Source organism: Rhinoraja longicauda, chromosome 1, assembly GCF_053455715.1.
Source record: "Rhinoraja longicauda isolate Sanriku21f chromosome 1, sRhiLon1.1, whole genome shotgun sequence".
Taxonomy (NCBI): Eukaryota; Metazoa; Chordata; class Chondrichthyes; order Rajiformes; family Arhynchobatidae; genus Rhinoraja; species Rhinoraja longicauda.
Window position 1 is genome coordinate 31068745 of NC_135953.1, and position 21757 is coordinate 31090501.

General features: G+C 42.5%; 1 protein-coding gene across 1 annotated transcript in view; it reads right to left on the reverse strand.

Moving 5' to 3' along the window:
* The window catches only part of amacr (alpha-methylacyl-CoA racemase), a 35630-nt gene that overhangs the window by 13189 nt on the left and 684 nt on the right, over nucleotides 1-21757 (reverse strand). Inside the window, exons 2-4 of the mRNA XM_078409621.1 lie at nucleotides 14242-14500; nucleotides 8531-8674; nucleotides 5670-5830 (exon numbers count right to left, since the gene is read on the reverse strand). Of these exons, the coding sequence (XP_078265747.1) occupies nucleotides 5670-5830; nucleotides 8531-8674; nucleotides 14242-14488 (552 nt within the window). The 5' untranslated portion in view covers nucleotides 14489-14500. The remainder of the gene's footprint in view (nucleotides 1-5669; nucleotides 5831-8530; nucleotides 8675-14241; nucleotides 14501-21757) is intronic.

Below are 21757 nucleotides of genomic sequence, written 5' to 3' on the forward strand. Positions count from 1 at the left end.
TACAGGCTACTGAGCTGAATGATCAGCCATGATCATATTGAATGGCGGTGCAGGCTCGAAGGGCCGAATGGCCTACTCCTGCACCTATTTTCTATGTTTCTATGTTTCTACCTGCTAATAGTGGTAGGAACGGCAGTTTAAAAAGAGCGCCAATAGGGCACTGTTAATCAGTCTGTAAAGGTCGGGAAGTTGGAGAGAGGACGACCGTTGGCTGAAAGTGAGTGGCAATTACAGTGTAATAAGTCAGTTAGAAGAGAATACGTGGATTGGTTGATCATTTAAGTGAGAAGTCTGGTAAATTGGACAATCAGGCAATTTAATTGGTGATATAAGCAAGACTTGCAAAAGTTCGGGTCTTTGGCTGCCCAGTGAGAATAGTGCGAGTCTTTGGCTGCGAGTCTTCGGCGAGGAGGCCGAGGTGAGGAGGTTACAATTGTTTTAAGCCTGAACTGTTTTTAGACACAAAGTAATGGCGGAAAAGTTGGTGCAGTGTGTTTCCTGCAGGATGTGGGAAGATAGGGATGTCGCTGGAGCTTCTGGGAGCTACACCTGCAAGAACTGTGTCCAGGTGCAGCTCCTGAATGAACGTGTGGTGGAGTTGGAGAGGCAGTTGGATGACCTCAGGGCCATCCGGGAATGCGAGAGTTTCCTGGACAGGACCTATTGTGAGGCTGTCACGCCAAGGGTCCAGGTCGAGCGAAGGTGGGAGACTGTTTCAGGGGGGAGTGGACGTGGACGTGGACTACAGGAGACCCCAGTGGCTGTGCCTATTGCAAATAGGTATACCCTGTTGGGAACTGTCGGGGCAGAAGACGTTTCCAGTCCGAGTGGCGGACCTGTTGGCAAGGATACTCGACAGGGGAGACCGAAGTCAGGAAGAGCCGTAGTGGTGGGTGACTCCATCGTCCGAGGGACGGACAGAAGATTCTGTGGCAGCAGTAGGGACTTGAGGATGGTCTGTTGCCTCCCCGGTGCCAGGGTTCAGCACATCACAGACCGGCTTCAGAAAATCCTAGTGAGGGAAGGCGATCAACCTGAAGTCGTTGTGCACGTGGGCATGAATGACGTCGGGCGGAAGAGGAAGGAGGTGCTACAGCGGGAGTTTAGAGAGTTAGGAAAAAGACTGAGAAGTAGGACGTCGAAGGTGGTTATCTCTGGACTGCTACCGGTACCTCGTGCTGGTGAGGCCAGGAACAGAGAGAGAGAGGGTATGAATTTATGGCTGAGGGGCTGGTGCAGAGAGCAGGGATTTAGATTTCTGGACCACTGGGATCTCTTCTGGGCTAGGGGTGACTTGTACAAAAGGGACGGGTTACATCTTAATAGCAGGGGGACAAACATTCTGGCAGGCAGGTTTGCAAGTGCGACACCTGTGGCTTTAAACTAAGTAGTGGGGGGGAGGGGTTAACAAATTGGGAATATGAAGATTAGGTTAAAGGGAATACAGGAGATATTGCAGAAGACTCTCGGAAGAATGGGAACAGAAGTTCTAGAGGGGAAAAGAGATTAAGGGCAGGGCCATTTGTGACCGGTGTGAGAGGGGAGGTAAATACAGAAGTTAAAGTGTTGTACTTAAATGCGCGTAGTATAAAAAATAAAGTGGATGAGCTTGAGGCTCAGTTAGTCATGGGCAAGTATGATGTTGTAGGGATCACTGAGACATGGCTACAAGAGGACCAGGGCTGGGAACTGAATATTCAGGGGTACACAACGTATAGAAAAGACAGACAGGTGGGCAGAGGGGGTGGGGTTGCTCTGCTGGTAAGGAATGATATTCATTCCCTTGCAAGGGGTGACATAGAATCAGGAGATGTTGAATCAGTATGGATAGAAATGAGGAATTGTAAGGGTAAAAAGACCCTAATGGGAGTTATCTATAGGCCCCCAAACAGTAGCCTCGACATAGGGTGCAAGTTGAATCAAGAGATAAAATTGGCGTGTCACAAATGTAATGCTACGGTGGTTATGGGAGATTTCAACATGCAGGTAGACTGGGAAAATCAGGTTGGAAATGGACCCCAGGAAAGAGAGTTTGTAGAGTGCCTTTGAGATGGATTCTTAGAACAGCTTGTACTGGAGCCTACCAGGGAGAAGGCAATTCTGGATTTAGTGTTGTGTAATGATCCTGATCTGATAAGGGGACTAGAGGTAAAAGAGCCATTAGGAGGCCGTGATCACAACATGATAAGTTTTACTCTGCAAATGGAAAGGCAGAAGGGAAAATCGGAAGTGTTAGTATTACAGTATAGCAAAGGGGATTACAGAGGCATGAGGCAGGAGCTGGCCAAAATTGACTGGAAGGAGGCCCTAGCAGGGAAGACGGTAGAACAGCAATGGCAGGTATTCCTGGGAATAATGCAGAGGTTGCAGGATCAATTTATCCCAAAGAGGCGGAAAGACTCTAAGTTGAGTAAGAGACACCTGTGGCTGACAAGGGAAGTCAAGGACAGCATAAAAATTAAGGAGAGGAAGTATAACATAGCAAAGAAGAGTGGGAAGACGGAGGATTGGGACTCTTTTAAAGAGCAACAAAATTTAACTAAAAAGGCACTACGGGGAGAAAAGATGAGGTACGAGGGTAAACTAGCCAATAATATAAAGGAGGATAGCAAAAGTTTTTTTAGGTACGTGAAGAGGAAAAAAAATAGTCAAGGCAAATGTGGGTCCCTTGAAGACAGAAGCAGGGGAATTTATTATGGGGAACAAAGAAATGGCAGACGAGTTAAACCGTTACTTTGGATCTGTCTTCACTGAGGAAGATACACACAATCTCCCAAATGTTCTAGGGGCCGGAGAACCTAGGGTGATGGAGGAACTGAAGGAAATCCACATTAGGCAGGAAATGGTTTTGGGTAGACTGATGGGACTGAAGGCTGATAAATCCCCAGGGCCTGATGGTCTGCATCCCAGGGTACTTAAGGAGGTGGCTCTAGAAATAGTGGAAGCATTGGAGATCATTTTTCAATGTTCTATAGATTCAGGATCAGTTCCTGTGGATTGGAGGATAGCAAATGTTATCCCACTTTTTAAGAAAGGAGGGAGAGAGAAAACGGGTAATTATAGACCAGTTAGTCTGACATCAGTGGTGGGGAAGATACTGGAGTCAATTATAAAAGACGAAATTGCTGAGCATTTGGATAGCAGTGACAGGATCATTCCGAGTCAGCATGGATTTACGAAGGGGAAATCATGCTTGACAAATCTACTGGAATTTTTTGAGGATGTAACTAGGAAAATTGACAGGGGAGAGTCAGTGGATGTGGTGTACCTCGACTTTCAGAAAGCCTTCGACAAGGTCCCACATAGGAGATTAGTGGGCAAAATTAGAGCACATGGTATTGGGGGTAGGGTACTGACATGGATAGAAAATTGGTTGACAGACAGAAAGCAAAGAATGGGGATAAATGGGTCCCTTTCGGAATGGCAGGCAGTGACCAGTGGGGTACCGCAAGGTTCGGTGCTGGGACCCCAGCTATTTACGATATACATTAATGACTTAGATGAAGGGATTAAAAGTACCATTAGCAAATTTGCAGATGATACTAAGCTGGGGGCTAGTGTGAATTGTGAGGAAGATGCAATAAGGCTGCAGGGCGACTTGGACAGGTTGTGTGAGTGGGCGGATACATGGCAGATGCAGTTTAATGTAGATAAGTGTGAGGTTATTCACTTTGGAAGTAAGAATAGAAAGGCAGATTATTATCTGAATGGTGTCAAGTTATGAAGAGGGGATGTTCAACGAGATCTGGGTGTCATAGTGCATCAGTCACTGAAAGGAAGCATGCAGGTACAGCAGGCAGTGAAGAAAGCAAATGGAATGTTGGCCTTCGTAACAAGAGGAGTTGAGTATAGGAGCAAAGAGGTCCTTCTACAGTTGTACCGGGCCCTGGTGAGACCGCACCTGGAGTTTTGGTCTCCAAATTTGAGGAAGGATATTCTTGTTATGGAGGGCGTGCAGCGTAGGTTCACTAGGTTAATTCCCGGAATGGCGGGACTGTCGTATGTTGAAAGGCTGGAGCAATTAGGCTTGTATACACTGGAATTTAGAAGGATGAGGGGGGATCTTATTGAAACATATAAGATAATTAGGGGATTGGACACATTAGAGGCAGGAAACATGTTCCCAATGTTGGGGGAGTCCAGAACAAGGGGCCACAGTTTAAGAATAAGGGGTAGGCCATTTAGAACGGAGATGAGGAAGAACTTTTTCAGTCAGAGAGTGGTGAAGGTGTGGAATTCTCTGCCTCAGAAGGCAGTGGAGGCCAGTTCGTTGGATGCTTTCAAGAGAGAGCTGGATAGAGCTCTTAAGGATAGCGGAGTGAGGGGGTATGGGGAGAAGGCAGGAACGGGGTACTGATTGAGAGTGATCAGCCATGATCGCATTGAATGGCGGTGCTGGCTCGAAGGGCTGAATGGCCTACTCCTGCACCTATTGTCTATTGTCTATTGTAAAACTAAACAGGCTTTTTACAAAATATGGATTTTCAATAACCATAACATTTGCCTCAAAATTTATAAATATCCAAATAGTCATATTGAGGAATAACAAAATCCATAGGTTTTTCTGAAGTACTATCTTTTTTTCCACCACAGGAACAATGTGTTCCTCCTCTCTTTGAATAGTCTGATTAATTTCTTGATTAACAGAGGATTACTGAAGCAATTTCAACTGCTATTTAAAAAATAATTCTATTTAACGCTCAAGAAATCTGTAAACTCCAGTCCAAGGAAGTGAAAGTACTGTGACAATACGGACCTGAGATCCTCCCGGCAACAAATCTGCAGAAGGAGTCAACTTGCCAAGCTCATAGTGCACATCTCAAACTGTTTGTGAACATTCTGCAGGAATACCCCATTTTAAGCTTTGCATGGAATTCACTATCTCAAATATTTGTGATTAATAAAACAGATTTTGGACCATCCATTCCCGTCCCAATTGTGGCCCGAAACTTTAATACTCAAGTATCTTTGTTCTCAGGACTATGAAGCAAACAGAGCAAGAGTCAAGAGTATTTAATTGTCATATGCACAAGGACCGGATATTATATAATTATTACTTGTTGCAACTTTACAGGCACATTAAATGACAAAATATGCAATAAACAATAAATCATTAGTCATACGAAGGAACCAGACAATAAAATATAACACAGTGCCAATTAACATAGTACAACCTTGTACAAAGTCCAGGCTTACAGCACTCGGCTCTGGTAACCCTTATTTGATCCTGATCATCGGTGCTGTCTCCTTGAAATTTTCATGTTCTCCCTGTGACAACATGGAATTCCTCTGGGTGCCCCCAGTTTCCACCCGGATCTCAAAAATGTACAGGTTAATTGGCCACTGTAAATCGCCTCTAGTCTGGGAACATGTGGTGAATAAATTGGGCAATCATGGACTAGTGGAAAGGTGTGCAAATGCGGTTGATGGTTAACGCGGACTTGATGGGCCAAAAACCCCGTTTCTATGATCTTTATAAAGACCTCATTCAAAACTTAATCAACCAATGCCCTAGCATTAAGAAAGACCACGATCTCAAGGTTTCGAAGTCTTGGCAGAATCTATGTCTGCAACCAGACTCTGGTTACAATTTGGGGGAAGAGGTTTTCTGTGCTGAACAAATAACTGACTGTCTGTAACAAGAAATGAGTTTAAAGGCATCAGCTCACCATGTTTGCATCAATGACTTGTCCTTTTCCAGATCGCATTCTCTCATATAATGCTAGGATTATACCCATAGCACACATAACCCCACCTCCAGCAAAGTCAGCCACGACATTTAGTGGTGCATAAGGTTTCTCCCCTTTTCTGCCAAACTTTGACAGCAGACCTATGTTCCAAATAAATGTCATTAGTAAATTGGACCTCTGTAATAATTTTCCATCAAGTGAATCTGATTATTTTTCTAATTCATTCTCTGGATTATAGGTATCACCAATAAATCAGCATTTAATGGCAATCTCAGTTATATTTGAACAGGTAATGGTGAGGTTACTTAATTGCTTTATTATAGAGGTACTTTAAGTTGATGGGAAAAAAATGAAAAGGAGAGTTGTTGGACATGTGAGGATGAATGGGTTGTAGGTCTACAGAGAAAGGAGGAATAGGATTAATGAGATTGACTTTGAGCCAGTAGGCTAAATGGTCACCTTCTATGTTATTATGTACAAGATATTTTGACACAGCAACCACGAAGAAACAGCAAAATACAACCAAGATAGGATGTTGCTTAAGCATCTTGGAGGCACTGGCATTTCAAAGTGTCTGCTGCCCTTATCATTTGACAGGTGAAATTGTGGGTTTGATGTTGTGTAGAAATCTTTGGGAGATTTTGCTGAATATTGTATGAACACCACATTCTGGCCTAGCCTGAAGGAGAAGTTTAAAAAAAAATTGAAAGGGTGCTGGAAAACTAAAATAAAAATCTTAAGGAAATAGTCAGTAACCATCTGTGGAGAAATAGTTAACATTTTAAGATGACGACTTTATCAGAACCACTCTGATGACACATGAGCTCTATTTTTCTCTACCCTAATGCTGCCTGTCCTGCTGAATATTGCCAATGTTTTCAGTTTTACACAAGGAAGAATTTATTTAAGCTATGGAGAATATAGTGAGCAGGGAGTTGCAAAAACACCCTTCCAAGCAAGGGTAGAGTATTGCATTGAACTTTTGGTCTTTAAAAGGATAAAAATCAATGTTTCATGTTAGAATTAAATGTGAATAGCTGATCATTTTTAATAAATGTTACTGGCTACTTCATGTTACTCTTTGCTTCACTGATAGTATTGTATTAATTTTCATTTGGACAGTTCTCAGCACTCATAAAAGAGAGTGCAAAGACAGGCCACTATGAGACAGGTATTCTGGTGAGCTGGTATTTGTGGGGCCAGGGAAACACAAGTGCTTCTCCTTACTATGTTTACCGTTTGGAATGGACTGCACCAAGTCATTTAGGAACTAGGTACAAGGAACTGCAGATGAAAATAAAACACAAGGTGCTGGAGTAACTCAGCGGGTTCGGTTGCATCTCTGGAAGACATGGACAGGTAACATTTTGAGTTGGGGTCCTTTTTCAGACTGACTGTAGTGGTGGTGGGGGGGGGGGGGGAGCTGGAAGAAAGGTAGAGGAGAGACAAAGCCTGGTGGATACAGGTGACAGGTTTTTTTTTGATTGGCAGGTGGGTATACAAAGACGAGAGATAAAAAGGAGACAATGGGATGTAAGATAAGGAGAGACGAGGAGTGAAATGTGAAGCCAGAGTAAGGGATATGAGGTGAAGAGGAAGGGAAAGGGTGGTGGGAGGGTAGTGGGATAGTGGGAGAAATGGGTCTGTATCCGGGTAGTGGCCAGGGAAGGGGGAGGTGGGGGGAGAAGGTGTGGTGGCTGTTACCAAAAATTGGAGAATTCAATGATCAAACTGTTGGATTGTAAGGTATCTAAACGGAACATAAGGTGCTGACCCTCCAGTTTGCGTGTGGCCTTACTCTGGCAATGGGGACAGTCCAGGACAGAAAGATTGGTATGGGAATTGTAAGGTGAGTTAAAATGATTAGCAACCAAGAGACCAAGCAGGCCGAGGCAAACCAAATTGTTTGGCGAAACGGTGGCCTAGTCCAAGCTTGATCTAAAGGAGGCCACAATCGGGAGCACTGAATGCAGCAGATGAGGTTAGAAGAGGTGCACTCCAGCACTTTGTGTTTGGCTTTTCTGTTTAAGGGCTATTTGATTAGTTGTTCACCACCAAATAATAATCAGGAACAAATGCACTCTTCGAACAGCTCCTATTACAACTCCACCACTTTAATACCACGTGAGTTTCCTGCTCATTTCGGGCAAACAAATGAATCAGTAAAATGCATTACCAAAATGCTCATATAAATAGGATCATAACCTTTCTGCAGTTATTTCAAGCTTCTTCTAACAGTGCCCGGTGGTAGAAGTGAAAATGGACCTCGATATTTGTTGATTTTGATTCCCAATGGCAAGATAAATTGTTACTTTTTAAAAATTATTTTTCACCATGAGATAATCAGAACAAATTATGAAAAAGTATATCTACATTAAGGGACCATGATTGCAAATCATCTTCTGGCAAGAAAACAATGAATACAGGTACTAAGAGTAACAACATTTGTTTTATCCTATTCCATTTCAGAGGCAAACAACTAGTTGCATTAGAAAATCTCCCCCCTCCTTTTTTGATATTCAATCCACAAACCGACTTCCAAAAATTGCTTGAGTAAATATGTGAGTTTTATCATTTGCACTTCATTTAGTTGGATTTTTCAATTAAAATATATTGGTAATAATAAGACCAAGGTTCTAAGGGAAATAATATTTAAAAATTAGAAAAGGTTCAGCAAATGCAACCCACAGACCTATCAGAAAAGCATTTATTTACATCTTTCTTTCCTGTTCAAAATCAGCTTCGCTTTTATAAAGACAGATTAATGAACCCAGTAGAAATGGATTAACGTTGACTCGTTTCTAATCCTAATAAAAATAATAAAATGAATTGAAAATTACCTGAGACAGCAATAAAGTTGATATCATGGCCAGCACTTTTGGAATATGGTCCACTTTGTCCAAACCCTGTCAACCTGGCATAGATAAGCTTTGGATTCTGTTCAAGTATAACATCAGGTCCAAGACCCAGCCTCTCCATGACACCTGCAAAAAATATACCAGTTCAGTGCACTTTTGCTATTATGTTTTTCAAAGAAAAGCCATGGGCAAAAAGTTCTAGAAGTGCCAATACACGGCTTTTCGGTGCAATTGATACAGATTTAATTCAGCATTCCAAAATTATGTTTGAAAAGAAATAAATAAATATGGACCTACACTAAAGTAACAGGGCATCAAGCTTTATTGAATTCCAAAAGAAAACTGAATGGCCTCTTTCAGTCTTGTTCACATTGCTGGTGTCGCAGACTGAGGAAAGCTGTCAAAGTATACAGCAAGATTTCATTCAGCAACTGAAATGGGCAGATAAATGGCAGATGGAGTTTAATCTGAGCAACTGTGAGGTATGGCAGTTTGGGAAGTGTAAAATATACAATGAAGGACAGGACCCATAACATTGCTGTACAGGAGGATCTTGGGGTCCAAGGCCTGAAATACTTGAAGCGCCGGAGACCCGGGTTCGATCCCAACTGCAAGTGCTGTCTGTACGGAGTTTGTAAGTTCTTCCCATGACCGCGTGGGTTTTCTCCAAGATCTTTGGTTTCCTCCCACACTCCAAAGACGTACAGGTAAATTGCTTGAGAGAAGTGTAAATTGTCCCTAGTGTGTGTAAGGTAGTGTTAATGTGCGGGGCTGAGGGCCTGTTTCTACACAGTATCTCTAAACTAAACTAAACACCCACTTGAGTGTCATCCTCTAATCATTTACTAATCCTGCTTTCTACATTCCCATCTGAATCGTTGACATATACCACAATCTGCAATGGGCCCAACACTGATCCTTGAAGCAGACCACAAATCATAGGCCCTCAGTCCGAAAAACAACCTTTCACCATCACCGTTTCCTTTGAATTGAAGCCAATTCTCTAACCAGCCGGTTAGCTGTCCCTGGATCCTGTCCGATCTAAGCTTTTCTTTCATTTCAGATACTTACCAGCTCCCCTGTGAATGCTATAATTGAATTGTTTCTATTGCAGATGCTAATAACTCACTGCATAAAGAATTTTTCCTCAAAAAAAATTATCCATCTCTCCTGTGAATGTTATAATTGAATTGTTTCTATTGCAGATACTAATGACTTACTGCATAAAGAAATTTTCCTCAATATAATGCAGCCGAGAAATTTGGAATTGAAATTTGGGTAATGTTTGTTCTGGTGTAGTCACAATTACCTGGGTCAACATCCTTAGAACTGAAGGCATATTTACACTCAGTCAGCTGCACAGGGCAGACCACATTGTTTGCATGCCCAACACAAAACTCTCAGAACTCACACTCCTTTCCAAGAGATTATCAGCCAGACAGAAAGATTTCCTAGTCTGCAAGTGTCTGACTTTAGCTTTACCAGGATGCTTTGACACCATACTCGATCAAATACTCCCTTGATGCCAAAGACATCGCAGATGACACAAAAATGGGAGGTAAAGCAGGGAGTGAGGAGGATAGAAAAAGTCTGCAAAAGGATATAGATAAGCTAGGAGAGTGGGCAGCGACTTGGCAGATGAAATTTAATACTGATAAATGTGAAGTTATGCATTTTGGAAAAAAAAAATCATAAAGTTATTTTCTAAATGGGGAGGAGCTGCGTGGTAATACAACACAAAGGGACCTGGGGGTACTAGTACAGGAATCACAAAAAGTTAGTGTGCAGGTGCAGCAAGTGATTAGGAAGGCCAATGGAGTCTTAGCCTTTATTGCCAGGGGGATAGAGTATAAAAGTAGGGAGGTTTTGCTGCAGCTGTATACAGTATTGGTAAGACCGCATTTGGAATACTGTGTGCAGTTTTGGTGTCCATATTTAAGAAAGGATGTACTTGCTCTGGAGGCAGTGCAGAGATTTACACGGTTAATTCCAGGGATGAGGGGGTTGACATATGAGGAAAGGTTAAGTAGGTTGGGACTTTTCTCATTGGAGTTCAGAAGAATGAGAGGCGATCTTATTGAAACGTATAAGATTGTGAGGGGCCTTGATCGGGTGGATGCGCTAAAGATGTTTCCGATGATCGGGGAGACCAGAACTAGGGAGCATAGTCTTAGAATAAGAGGGAGCTCTTTTAAAACTGAGATGAGGAGAAACTCCTTCACTCAGAGGGTGGTTAGTCTGTGGAATTCACTGCCTCAGGGAGCTGTGGATGCAGGAACGTTAAATAAATTTAAAACAGAAATAGATTGTTTTTTAATAGACAAGGGAATTAGGGGTTATGGGGAGCGGGCAGGGAAGTGGACATGAGCTATGTTTAGTATAGTAAGACCTGAGTAATCTCCTGGACAAGTTTCGATCGCCTAGCTTGGGGTCGGAGAGGAATTTCCCGGATTTTTTCCCCAAATTGGCCTGGGTTTTTATCCGTTTTTTCGCCTCTCCCAGGAGATCACACGGTTCTTTTGGGTGGGAAGAAGGGCGATAGTGGGAAGGGTGTTGGGGTAGAATCAGCCATGATCGTATTGAATGGCGGAGCGGGCTTGAGGGGCCTGTTGGCCTACTCCTGCTCCTATTTTCTTGTGTTCTTGTGACAGTTACAAGTGTCATACCTCTGAATTTCAGCTCTTTGTTCCATATTTAGAACAAGGCTGTGATGACGTCTGGCTGACAAACACTAATTGGGCATCAGTGGACAGGTTATTGGTGAGTAAATGCTGCTTGATTGCATTGCTCATTGTAGGTCCCAGCATACTTTAATGATGATTGAGCGTAGACTCACTGGAGTTTAGAAGGATGAGAGGGGATCTTATAGAGACATATAAAATTATAAAAGGACTGGACAAACTAGATGCAGGAAAAATGTTCCCAATGTTTGGGGAGTCCAGAACCAGGGGCCACAGTCTTAGAATAAAGGGGAGGCCATTTAAGACTGAGGTAAGAAGTAACTTTTTCACTCAGAGTTGTGAATTTGTGGAATTCTCTGCCACAGAGGGCAGTGGAGGCCAAATCACTGGATGAATTTAAGAGAGAGTTAGATAGAGCTCTGGGGGCTTTTGGAATCAAGGGATATGGGGAGAATTTGGGCACAGGTTACTGATTGTGGATGATCAGCCATGATCACAATGAATGGCGGTGCTGGCTCGTAGGGCCGAATGGCCTCCTCCTGCACCTATTTTCTATGTCTATGTTTCTATGACTGATTGGGTAGCATTAAACTACATTGGAGTTGGCCCATTATATTTTTGTGAGCAGGCTATACCAAGGGCAATTATAATTCACATAATACAGTTCAGTGTCTGACTTTAAAAAAATGCTGCTCCTACATGGGTGTGCTGGTTTTGAGAAATCCAGCACTGAAAGGAAAGTTGTGCTTCACAGACACCTAAACACCTGCTAATAAAAAGTGGCAATGCGGGTAGATATCTAGAGTTAGGATTGTGCATCGCAAATTTCACAATTTATACCTTTCTCATACCTCCTGCCTTTACAGGTGGGATGGACTCAAGCCTTTAGACTTTGATTGTGGTGTTCAAATGATATTCACGAGACTATTTCCTGAAATTAATACATTTTTATCATCTCTATGAAATTGAATAGTTGTGAATGAAGGAAAAGTGTACGAAGTTGCATTTTTTAATTAGATTGAGAGGATGAAGGTATTTATCATTTTTATATGCTCATCTGGATCTTTTGGTATATTTTGACGTTCTCTGAAGCTGGGAAAATTATTTTGCTATGTATTGGACCTCAAGTAATGTCATTTCATTTCCTGTTTCTTTCAGAAAGATTTGAACCATAAAATTACATAAAATGAACTATCAGCATCCCTTTCAAGTCAATCTTGAATTATTTTTTCATGTAAAATAACATTAGAAATCTGCCAATAACCCTTCGAAAATGTCATGTCATGCCAAATGTAGGCAATGAAAGAAAGGTGCTTTGTTTATTGGAATTTACTCCAGTGAAGTAGAGTCCATTTGATTGATATAAACTCAGCAGAAATTCATAACGAAGTATTCCAATTTATTATTTTTTAACAGGTAATTTATATGTAGTGAGATGTACATCCTCAGGACTCAAGGTATTGCTCCAGGCCAATCTATCAGTGTATGAAATTACAAAATGCACATCACGTCAGGAAATATCCATAAAGAGAACAATTCACACCATTGACTACGTCAGTCATCAGTTTGAAATGACAACTTTGATTCTCTCTCAACAGATGCTGCTTGTTATCTTACAAATTTCTTGTGTTTTCTGATCTTAATATTTTGTCAATGATCTTCTCACAATCAAATATTAGGCTAACTATTCTATAAAATAACTGAACAACAGGTGATCTAATTCAAATTTCACTTTCCCCTTCTCCATTCAAACCCAATTATTTTTAACATTTAAGACAGAGGGTCATGAAAAGTCACAAGCACAATTATCACATCTCACTACATATAAATTACCTGTTAAAAAATTATAAATTGGAATACTTCATTATGAATTTCTATTGAGTTTATATCAATCAAGTGGACTCTACTTCACAGGAGTAAATTGCTGGGGTCAATCAGCGGATTTCACGAGAACAGGTTACAATATTTTACATTTCTCTTGACTGCACTCCTGGATTCATTCACTGTTAAAAATCACTTAGCAGGACAATGAAAAATCACCACAGATATGGACTTTAATTCACACACTCACTGACCTAAAATAAGTTAAAAGAAAAAGTCTGCAAACTTTGAACATTAACTAAAAGTGAAAATGTTGGAACTACTTAATAAATCAGTCACCTAACATTTGATGACAGTTTAAACTTGATGCATTTTCTTTTTTCAGATTCCATGGATTGTACCTATGCCTTATTTTCAGCATTGGCTTTTAATTGCCAAAAATAAGGTATGGGTACAATAGGAAACATTTTCAACTCAATTTATGATTTCCAAATGTTGTCTGGAGGGAGGTTCTGCTGCAGTTGTACAGGGCCTTGGTGAGACCGCACCTGGAGTATTGTGTGCAGTTTTGGTCTCCTAACCTGAGGAAAGACGTTCTTGCCTTAGAGGGAGTACAGAGAAGGTTCACCAGATTGATCCCTGGGATGGCGGGACTTACATATGAGGAAAGACTGGATAGACTGGGCTTGTACTCGCTGGAATTTAGAAGACTGAGGGGGGATCTTATAGAAACATATAAAATTCTTAAGGGGTTGGAGAGGCTAGATGCGGGAAGATTGTTCCCGATGTTGGGGGAGTCCAGAACCAGGGGTCACAGCTTAAGGATAAGGGGGAAGTCTTTTAGGACCGAGATGAGAAAACATTTCTTCACACAGAGAGTGGTAAGTCTGTGGAATTCTCTGCCACAGAAGATAGTTGAGGCCAGTTCATTGGCTATATTTAAGAGGGAGTTAGATGTGGCCCTTTTTGCTAAAGGGATCAGGGGGTATGGAGAGAAGGCAGGTACGGGCTACTGAGCTGAATGATCAGCCATGATCATATTGAATAGCAGTGCAGGCTCGAAGGGCCGAATGGCCTACTCCTGCACCTATTTTCTATGTTTCTATGTTTCTATGTCTGCAATGTATACATTTATAAACATGCATAACATTGGCATCTAAGGCGACACAATAACATTTATTTGCATTATACCTTTACGGAATGGTTCAATGAGAACATCAGACTGATTACAAAGTTGCTTTAGCACTCCGACTCCTTCTGGCTTTTTCAGATCCAAAGCAACTGAACGTTTGCCTCGTGCCAACACGTCAACATTGGCTGCTGTCCTTGTTCGATCTATGCGTACCACCTTGGCACCAAAATCGGACAGAATCATTCCACACAACGGAGCAGGTACCAGACCAGCAAGTTCAATTACACGGACTCCTGCTAGAGCCATTCTGATTTGGTGCTGAGGGAAAGACAGTTCTTTAATTAATGTTAGGAAATCTAGTTTTCAGGCATAATTTTAACAATACATCCAACAATGTGTATGGCAAGGTGGCAAAGTTGCTACCTTACAGCGCCAGAGACCCGGGTTCGATCATGATTACAGGTGCTGCCTGTATGTAGTTTGTACCTTCTCCCCGTGACCTATGTGGGTTTTCTCCAGGTGCGTCGGTTTCCTCCCACACTCCAAAAGATGTACAGGCTTGTAGGCTATTTGGTAAAATTGTAAATTGTCCCTAGTGTGTGTAGGATAGTGTTAGTGTGCGGGGATCGTTGGTCGGCGTGAACTCGGTAGGCCGAAGGGCATTTTTCCGCACCGTATCTCTAAAACTAAAATAGGTATAGTGTACTATTTTCTATAATTATGATTCAGTTTAATTCATAATGTTGACAATAGCTTTTGGAACCAGGAGTAGCAGAGGAAACAGAAATGTGTGGACTTAAGAGTGGGTCTAAGAAAGAAATAAACTATGTTGAAACAATGTAGGAATATATACTCAATTAATCCAGGTTGGGAGGGAAGGGAACCATTTGGGTTACAATGGCTCAGTGACTGTAACAGGTATGGGGTAAAAGCTTCCTTGAGAGCCAGGCTGCTTCCTTGTGTGACTGTAACACTGGTGTTTTGTGAGTTGGCAACACTTCCATTTAGCTCTATGAAGTCAAGAAAGGAACAATTTAATATTTAAGTCAGGTTTCCAACTGCACTTCAATTATCTGGCTGCCCCTGAATCTCTCAAGTTTGTCTCATCTTTCTTCTGTAACTCCTTCGAGACTAAGTTGATGGCATGATTACTGGTAACATCTAATATCTGTTAGCTATCAAATTAAAGTGGGCATAGAAAATCACTGTAGATCTGGAGATCTACATCAGAGGCACCTCAAATGTCCTTCAACTCTGCAATAACTTTAAATTTCTAGGCCCCCCATTTCCATCTCCCTGCCTATCTTTTTGCAGTAACTGGAGCTGGTCTAGTCTCTGCACTTCAATTTCTCACTCACAGCAAAAGGGAACCTGACAGGATCCCTCTGATCAACTATCCCCTTCCACCTGGTGATTCTTCAAGGCTTTCTAGAAGGCAAAGCTGCATTTCATTCACATCAAGTCAAGTTTATTTGTCACATACACATACAAGATGTGCAGTGTAACATGACATTGTAACATGACATCCCAACTCTTATTGTCAATGACTCAGCCAATGTAGACAACCATTCCATATGCCTCCTTGCCACTCCATCTGATGCCCTTATTCAAAGAACTATGTACCTATACCTAAAGAGTTCTCTATTCAACAGCACTTCCCATGGCCTTGCTGTTCATTGGGTATGGGCTGGCTGGCTTAACTTACCAAATTGCATCAGTTTGCAATTATCTGCAAAAAATAACTTCAGAGATACATTTCAGACTCAATGAGAAAACGTCTTGAAGAAATTAGATAAAAGCTGGTCTCATTTTACCTTTTTATAGGCTGTCTATATAAATCATTGATTTATATTCATTTAACTTAAATACCGTAAAGTCACCTTTCCTTTAACCAAATAACAATAAGACCACTTTCTTAAATAGGCAGGTTTATTATTGTCACGTGTTCCGACGTACACTGAAAAGCTTGGTTTTACATGTTATCCAAGCAGATCAGATATACCATACATAAATACCATAAAGTACAACAGATATAGCAAAGGAAAAGATGCAGAGTACAGAATCTAATTCTCAGCATTGTAGCACATCAGTTCTAAAGATAAAGTCCATGTTCTCAATGGTGTAAAATTGAATTAGACAATAGTCAAGTTTACAGAAAGACAATTCAGATGCACGATAACAGAGGCTGTTCCTGAGTCAGGTGGTGTATGCTTTCATAAGTAATAGGAGCAGAATTAGGCCATTCGGCCCATCACATCTACTCCGCTATTCAATCATGGCTGATCAATTTCTCCCTCTCAACCCCATTCTTCTGCCTTCTCCCCATAACCCGACACCCTTACTAATCAAGAATCTATCTCTGCATTAAAAATATCCGTTGATTTGGCCTCCACAGCTTTCTGTGGCAATGAATTCCACAAATTCCCCACCCTCTGACTGAAGAAAATCCTCAAGGAATGTCCTTTTATTCCGAGACTATGACTTCTGGTCCTAGACACCCACTCGTGGAAACATCTAGCTTCTGTACATTCTATACATTCAAGCTTCTATACGTTCTGCAAGAAAAAAAAATGGCCAGGGTGGGACAAGTCTTTGATTATGTTAGCTGTTTTTTTGAAGCAGTGTGGTCTAGTTGGAGCCAATGGTGGGAGGTCTGGTCCTTTTGATGAACTGGCCGACATCTACAACTCTCTGCAATTTCTTTCAGTATTGGGCTGAGCTGTTCCCAAACCAAGCGGTGGTGATGCAACCCAACAGGATGCTTTCTATGGTGCAACTGTAGATGTTTGTAAGTATCATTGGAGACACGCCAAAATTCCTGTCTCCTCGGGAAGTAGAGACATTCCTGAGCCTAAGCCCATCAGCTTTTGTTACTGCACCCCATCGTACTTGGATAAGGTGCCAAATATGCAGAATTTCGTTAAGACTTTGTCTAAAGGCTAAAAGGTCCACCTGATATATTTGACTAGTTATAGACAATAGGTGCAGGAGTAGGCCATTCAGCCCTTCGAGGCAGCACCGCCATTCAATGCGATCATGGCTGATCACTATCAATCAGTACCCCGTTCCTGCCTTCTCCCCATACCCCCTCACTCCGCTATCCTTAAGAGCTCTATCCAGCTCTCTCTTGAAAGCATCCAACGAACTGGCCTCTATGACTGATGCTAGTGAAGGATGCAAAGATTCATCAGTGCACTGCCTGGAATGGAGCATTTTATTTATAAGGAGAAACCTGATGGACTATATTTATTCACAAAATGCTAGAGTAACTCAGCAGATCAGGCAGCATCGCAGGAGAGAAGGAATGGATGAGGTTTCAGGTCGAGACCCTTGTTCAGACTGATGTCAGGGGGGCGGGACAAAGGAAGGATATAGGTGGAGACAGGAAGACAGTGGGAGATCTGGGAAGGGGGAGGGTAAGAGAGGGACAGAGGAACTATCTAAAGTTGGAGAAGTCAATATTCACACCACTGGGCTGCAAGTTGCCCATGCGAAATATGAGGTGCTGTTCCTGATGGACTGCACCTCAGGTGCTTAATCGTGCTTGACTAATCTACTGGAATTTTTTTGATGTAACTAGGAAAATTGACAGGGGAGAGCCGGTGGATGTGGTGTACCTCGACTTTCAGAAAGCCTTCGACAAGGTCCCACATAGGAGATTGGTGGGCAAAATTAGAGCACATGATATTGGAGGTAGGGTACTGACATGGATAAAAAGTTGGTTGACAGACAGAAAGCAAAGAGAGGGGATAAATGGGTCCCTTTCAGAATGGCAGGCAGTGACTAGTGGGGTACCGCAAGGCTCGGTGTTGGGACCGCAGCTATTTACAATATACATCAATGACTTGGATGAAGGGATTAAAAGTACCATTAGCAAATTTGCCGATGATACAAAGCTAGGTGGCAGTGTGAGGAAGATGCTATGAGGTTGCAGGGTGACTTGGACAGGTTGTGTGAGTTGGCGGATGCATGGAAGATGCAGTTTAATGTAGATAAGTCTGAGGTTATCCACTTTGGTGGTAAGAATAGGAAGGCAGATTATTATCTGAATGGTGTCAAGTTAGGAAAAGGGGACGTACAACGTGATCTGGGTGTCTTAGTGCATCAGTCACTGAAAGGAAGCATGCAAGTACAGCAAGCAGTGAAGAAAGCCAATGGAATGTTGGCCTTCATAACAAGAGGAGTTGAGTATAGGAGCAAAGAGGTCCTTCTGCAGTTGTACAGGTCCCTAGTGAGACCGCACCTGAAGTACTGTGTGCAGTTTTGGTCTCCAAATTTGAGGAAGGATATTCTTGCTATTGAGGGCGTGCAGCGTAGGTTTACTAGGTTAATTCCCGGAATGGCGGGACTGTCATATGTTGAAAGACTGGAGCGACTAGGTTTGTATACACTGGAATTTAGAAGGATGAGAGGGGATCTTATCGAAACGTATAAAATTATTAAGGGGTTGGACACGTTAGAGGCAGGAAACATGTTCCCAATGTCCAGAACCAGGGGGTCACAGTTTAAGAATAAGGGGTAGGCCATTTAGAACAGAGATGAGGAAAACCTTTTTTAGTCAGAGAGTTGTGAATCTGTGGAATTCTCTGCCTCAGAGGGCAGTGGAGGCCAATTCTCTGAATACATTCAAGAGAGAGCTAGATAGAGCTCTTAAGGATAGCGGAGTCAGGGGGTATGGGGAGAAGGCAGGAACGGGGTACTGATTGAGAATGATCAGCCATGATCACATTGAATGGCGGTGCTGGCTCGAGGGGCCGAGTGGCCTTCTCCTGCACCTATTTTCTATTGTCTATTGACTGGATTTCCTTGGAGCAGAGGAAGCTGGGCGATGGAGCATGATTGAGGTATCCAAAATTTTTAAAGGGACATACATAGATAGTGAAGACAGTAATAAAGATTTGCACTAAAAAGTTGCCATATGCTTAAAGGGGTGAGAGGTTTAAAGGGGATCGGAGTTAAAATATTTTTTTCCACCAACTAGTGATTGGAATCTGGATCGCATAACGATGTGATGAAGCAGGCATTTTCAGGACAATTATGTATCCACAAAGCACTTTAAACTCCCAAGGCATAGTGCACTATGAATTAAGTGCTGGAAAATAGGATTAGTATTCAAGGGGCAGTACACACTCTGTGGCCCAATTGAGGTTTTTTTTCTGTGTTATGCGAAATCACGTTTTTTTTTAAGCATACAATAACGATTGATGGAATTATGAAATTAAAATTAAAATTCTAGAAACACCAGTGTGAAGTAGAAATTTAAAACAAACAATAGACAAACAGGTAACCTCTTTTTTTGATTTTCATTTACTGTGGGAAACAGTGTCAATACTTCTCCCGCTTTCATAATCATTCACTAGACTTTGCACTGGACAAAAGGTCATGGTCCTTTTACAGGTTCAATATTATTTTCTCATGCACATTTTCTGCCTGATCTGAGGTTTTCCAGCAATTTCTGTTTTAATACTTTGACATGAATTACGCATTAACCTGTTTCAATTTTATTATAGGAGGCTTCCAAATTGCAAATGGGTTAATATTCAACGTTACATGCAGTCTGAAAGTGTTTGATCAGACGGCAGGCAGGTAAACTGCTGACTCTGAAATGCCAAAATGTAGACAAACATCAAAGTACATTTTTAAAAGTATAAACAATGTGAAACATAGAAATATAGAAAATAGGTGCAGGAGGAGGCCATTCGGCCCTTCGAGCCAGCACCGCCACTGATTGTGATCTTGGCTGATCGTCCACAATAACCCGTGCCTGCCTTCTCCCCATATCCCTTGATTCCACTAGCTCCTAGAGCTCTATCTAACTCTTTCTTAAATCCATCCAGTGATTTGGCTTCCACTGCCCTCTGTGGCAGAGAATTCCACAACTTCACAACTCTCTGGGTGAAAAAGTTCCTTCTCACCTCAGTTTTAAATGGCCTCCCCTTTATTCTAAGACTGTGGCCCCTGGTTCTGGACTCGCCCAACATTGGGAACATTTTTCTGCATCTAGCTTGTCCAGTCCTTTCCAAGTCCGCTCCAAGGGCGTGGGGGCGGTGAGTGGTAGCACGCTCCCGGGGAGCCCAGAGAACATGGCAGTGATTATTCACAAAATGCTGGAATAACTCAGCAGGTCAGGCAGCATCTCAGGAGAGAAGGAATGGGTGACGTTTTGGGTCAAGACCCTTCTTCAGACTGATGTCAGGGAGGTGGGACAAAGGAAGGATATAGGTGGAGACAGGAAGTTAGAGGGAGAACTGGGAAGGGGGAGGGGGAAGGAGGGACAGAGGAACTATCTAAAGTTGGAGAAGTCAATGTTCATACCGCTGGGCTGCAAGCTGCCCAAGCGAAATATGAGGTGCTGTTTCTCCAATTTCCGGTGGGCCTCACTATGGCACTGGAGGAGGCCCATGACAGAAAGGTCAGACTGGGAGTGGGAGGGGGAGTTGAAGTGCTCAGCCACCGGGAGATCAGGTTGGTTAAGGCGGACTGAGCGAAGGTGTTGAGCGAAACGATCGCTGAGCCTGCGTTTGGTTTCGCCGATGTAAAGAAGTTGACATCTAGAGCAGTGGATACAATAGAGGAGGTTGGAGGAGGTGCAGGTGAACCTCTGTCTCACCTGGAAAGACTTTGGGTCAGACTATTTAAACCGCTGTCAGAGGATTTCCAGACAGGTAGTTGTGCAAAAAGCAATATAGGTATGAACAAAAGAAATAGCAGAGTAAACAGCAGCACCCTGTACATGCAGGTTGGACTAATGACAGGGGAGAGAGGCCGCTGATCACTTCAACATAACAAATTAATTCAACATTCACGTGTTCTTGCATATCTTTCATTTGCACCATTGAGTCCGGCGACTTGGGTGAAAAAGATCTTTGCAACTTGTTTTTGCCCGTTATGAATTTGCAATTATCTTTCTTGTCAAGACGTCTGTGTTTTTCACTGCTGCTTTTCGCCTACCTCTCTTTTTAAAAACATAATTTTTAATGTTTGTTGTATGATTTTCAAATGCAAAGGTGCAGTGAACATCAATAAGGTGTATTTGCCTGCTGAACCGATCTGTGTGTTGAATTATGAAGTGAATGTGTGATTCACTGGGTTGCAAACTGGACAAGACTTGACAAGCTGGTCAGGAAGGCCAGCTCCCTCGACTCAGTGCAGGCGGTGGGAGAGAAGAGGATGATGGCAAAGTTAACATCGCTGCTGGACAACTACTCCCACCCCATGCAGGACACTGTCACTGCACTGAGTAGCTCCTACAGTGACAGACTCCTTCACACCAAGTGCGTGAAGGAGAGATATAGGAGGTCCTCCCTTCCCGCTGCTGTGAGACTGCACAACCAGCATTGCTCCCAGCAGACGAGTCAACAGTAACAGCTAAGGGAATACACAGTAAACTGATGACAATTTATCCTTGTCTTTACTCTTAACTCCTTCATCCCAAGTGCATGAAGGAGAGATATAGGAGGTCCTTCCTTCCCGCTGCAGTGAGACTGCACAACCAGCACTGCTCCCAGCAGACGAGTCAACAGTAACAACTAAGGGAATACACAGTAAACTGATGACAATTTATCCTTGTCTTTA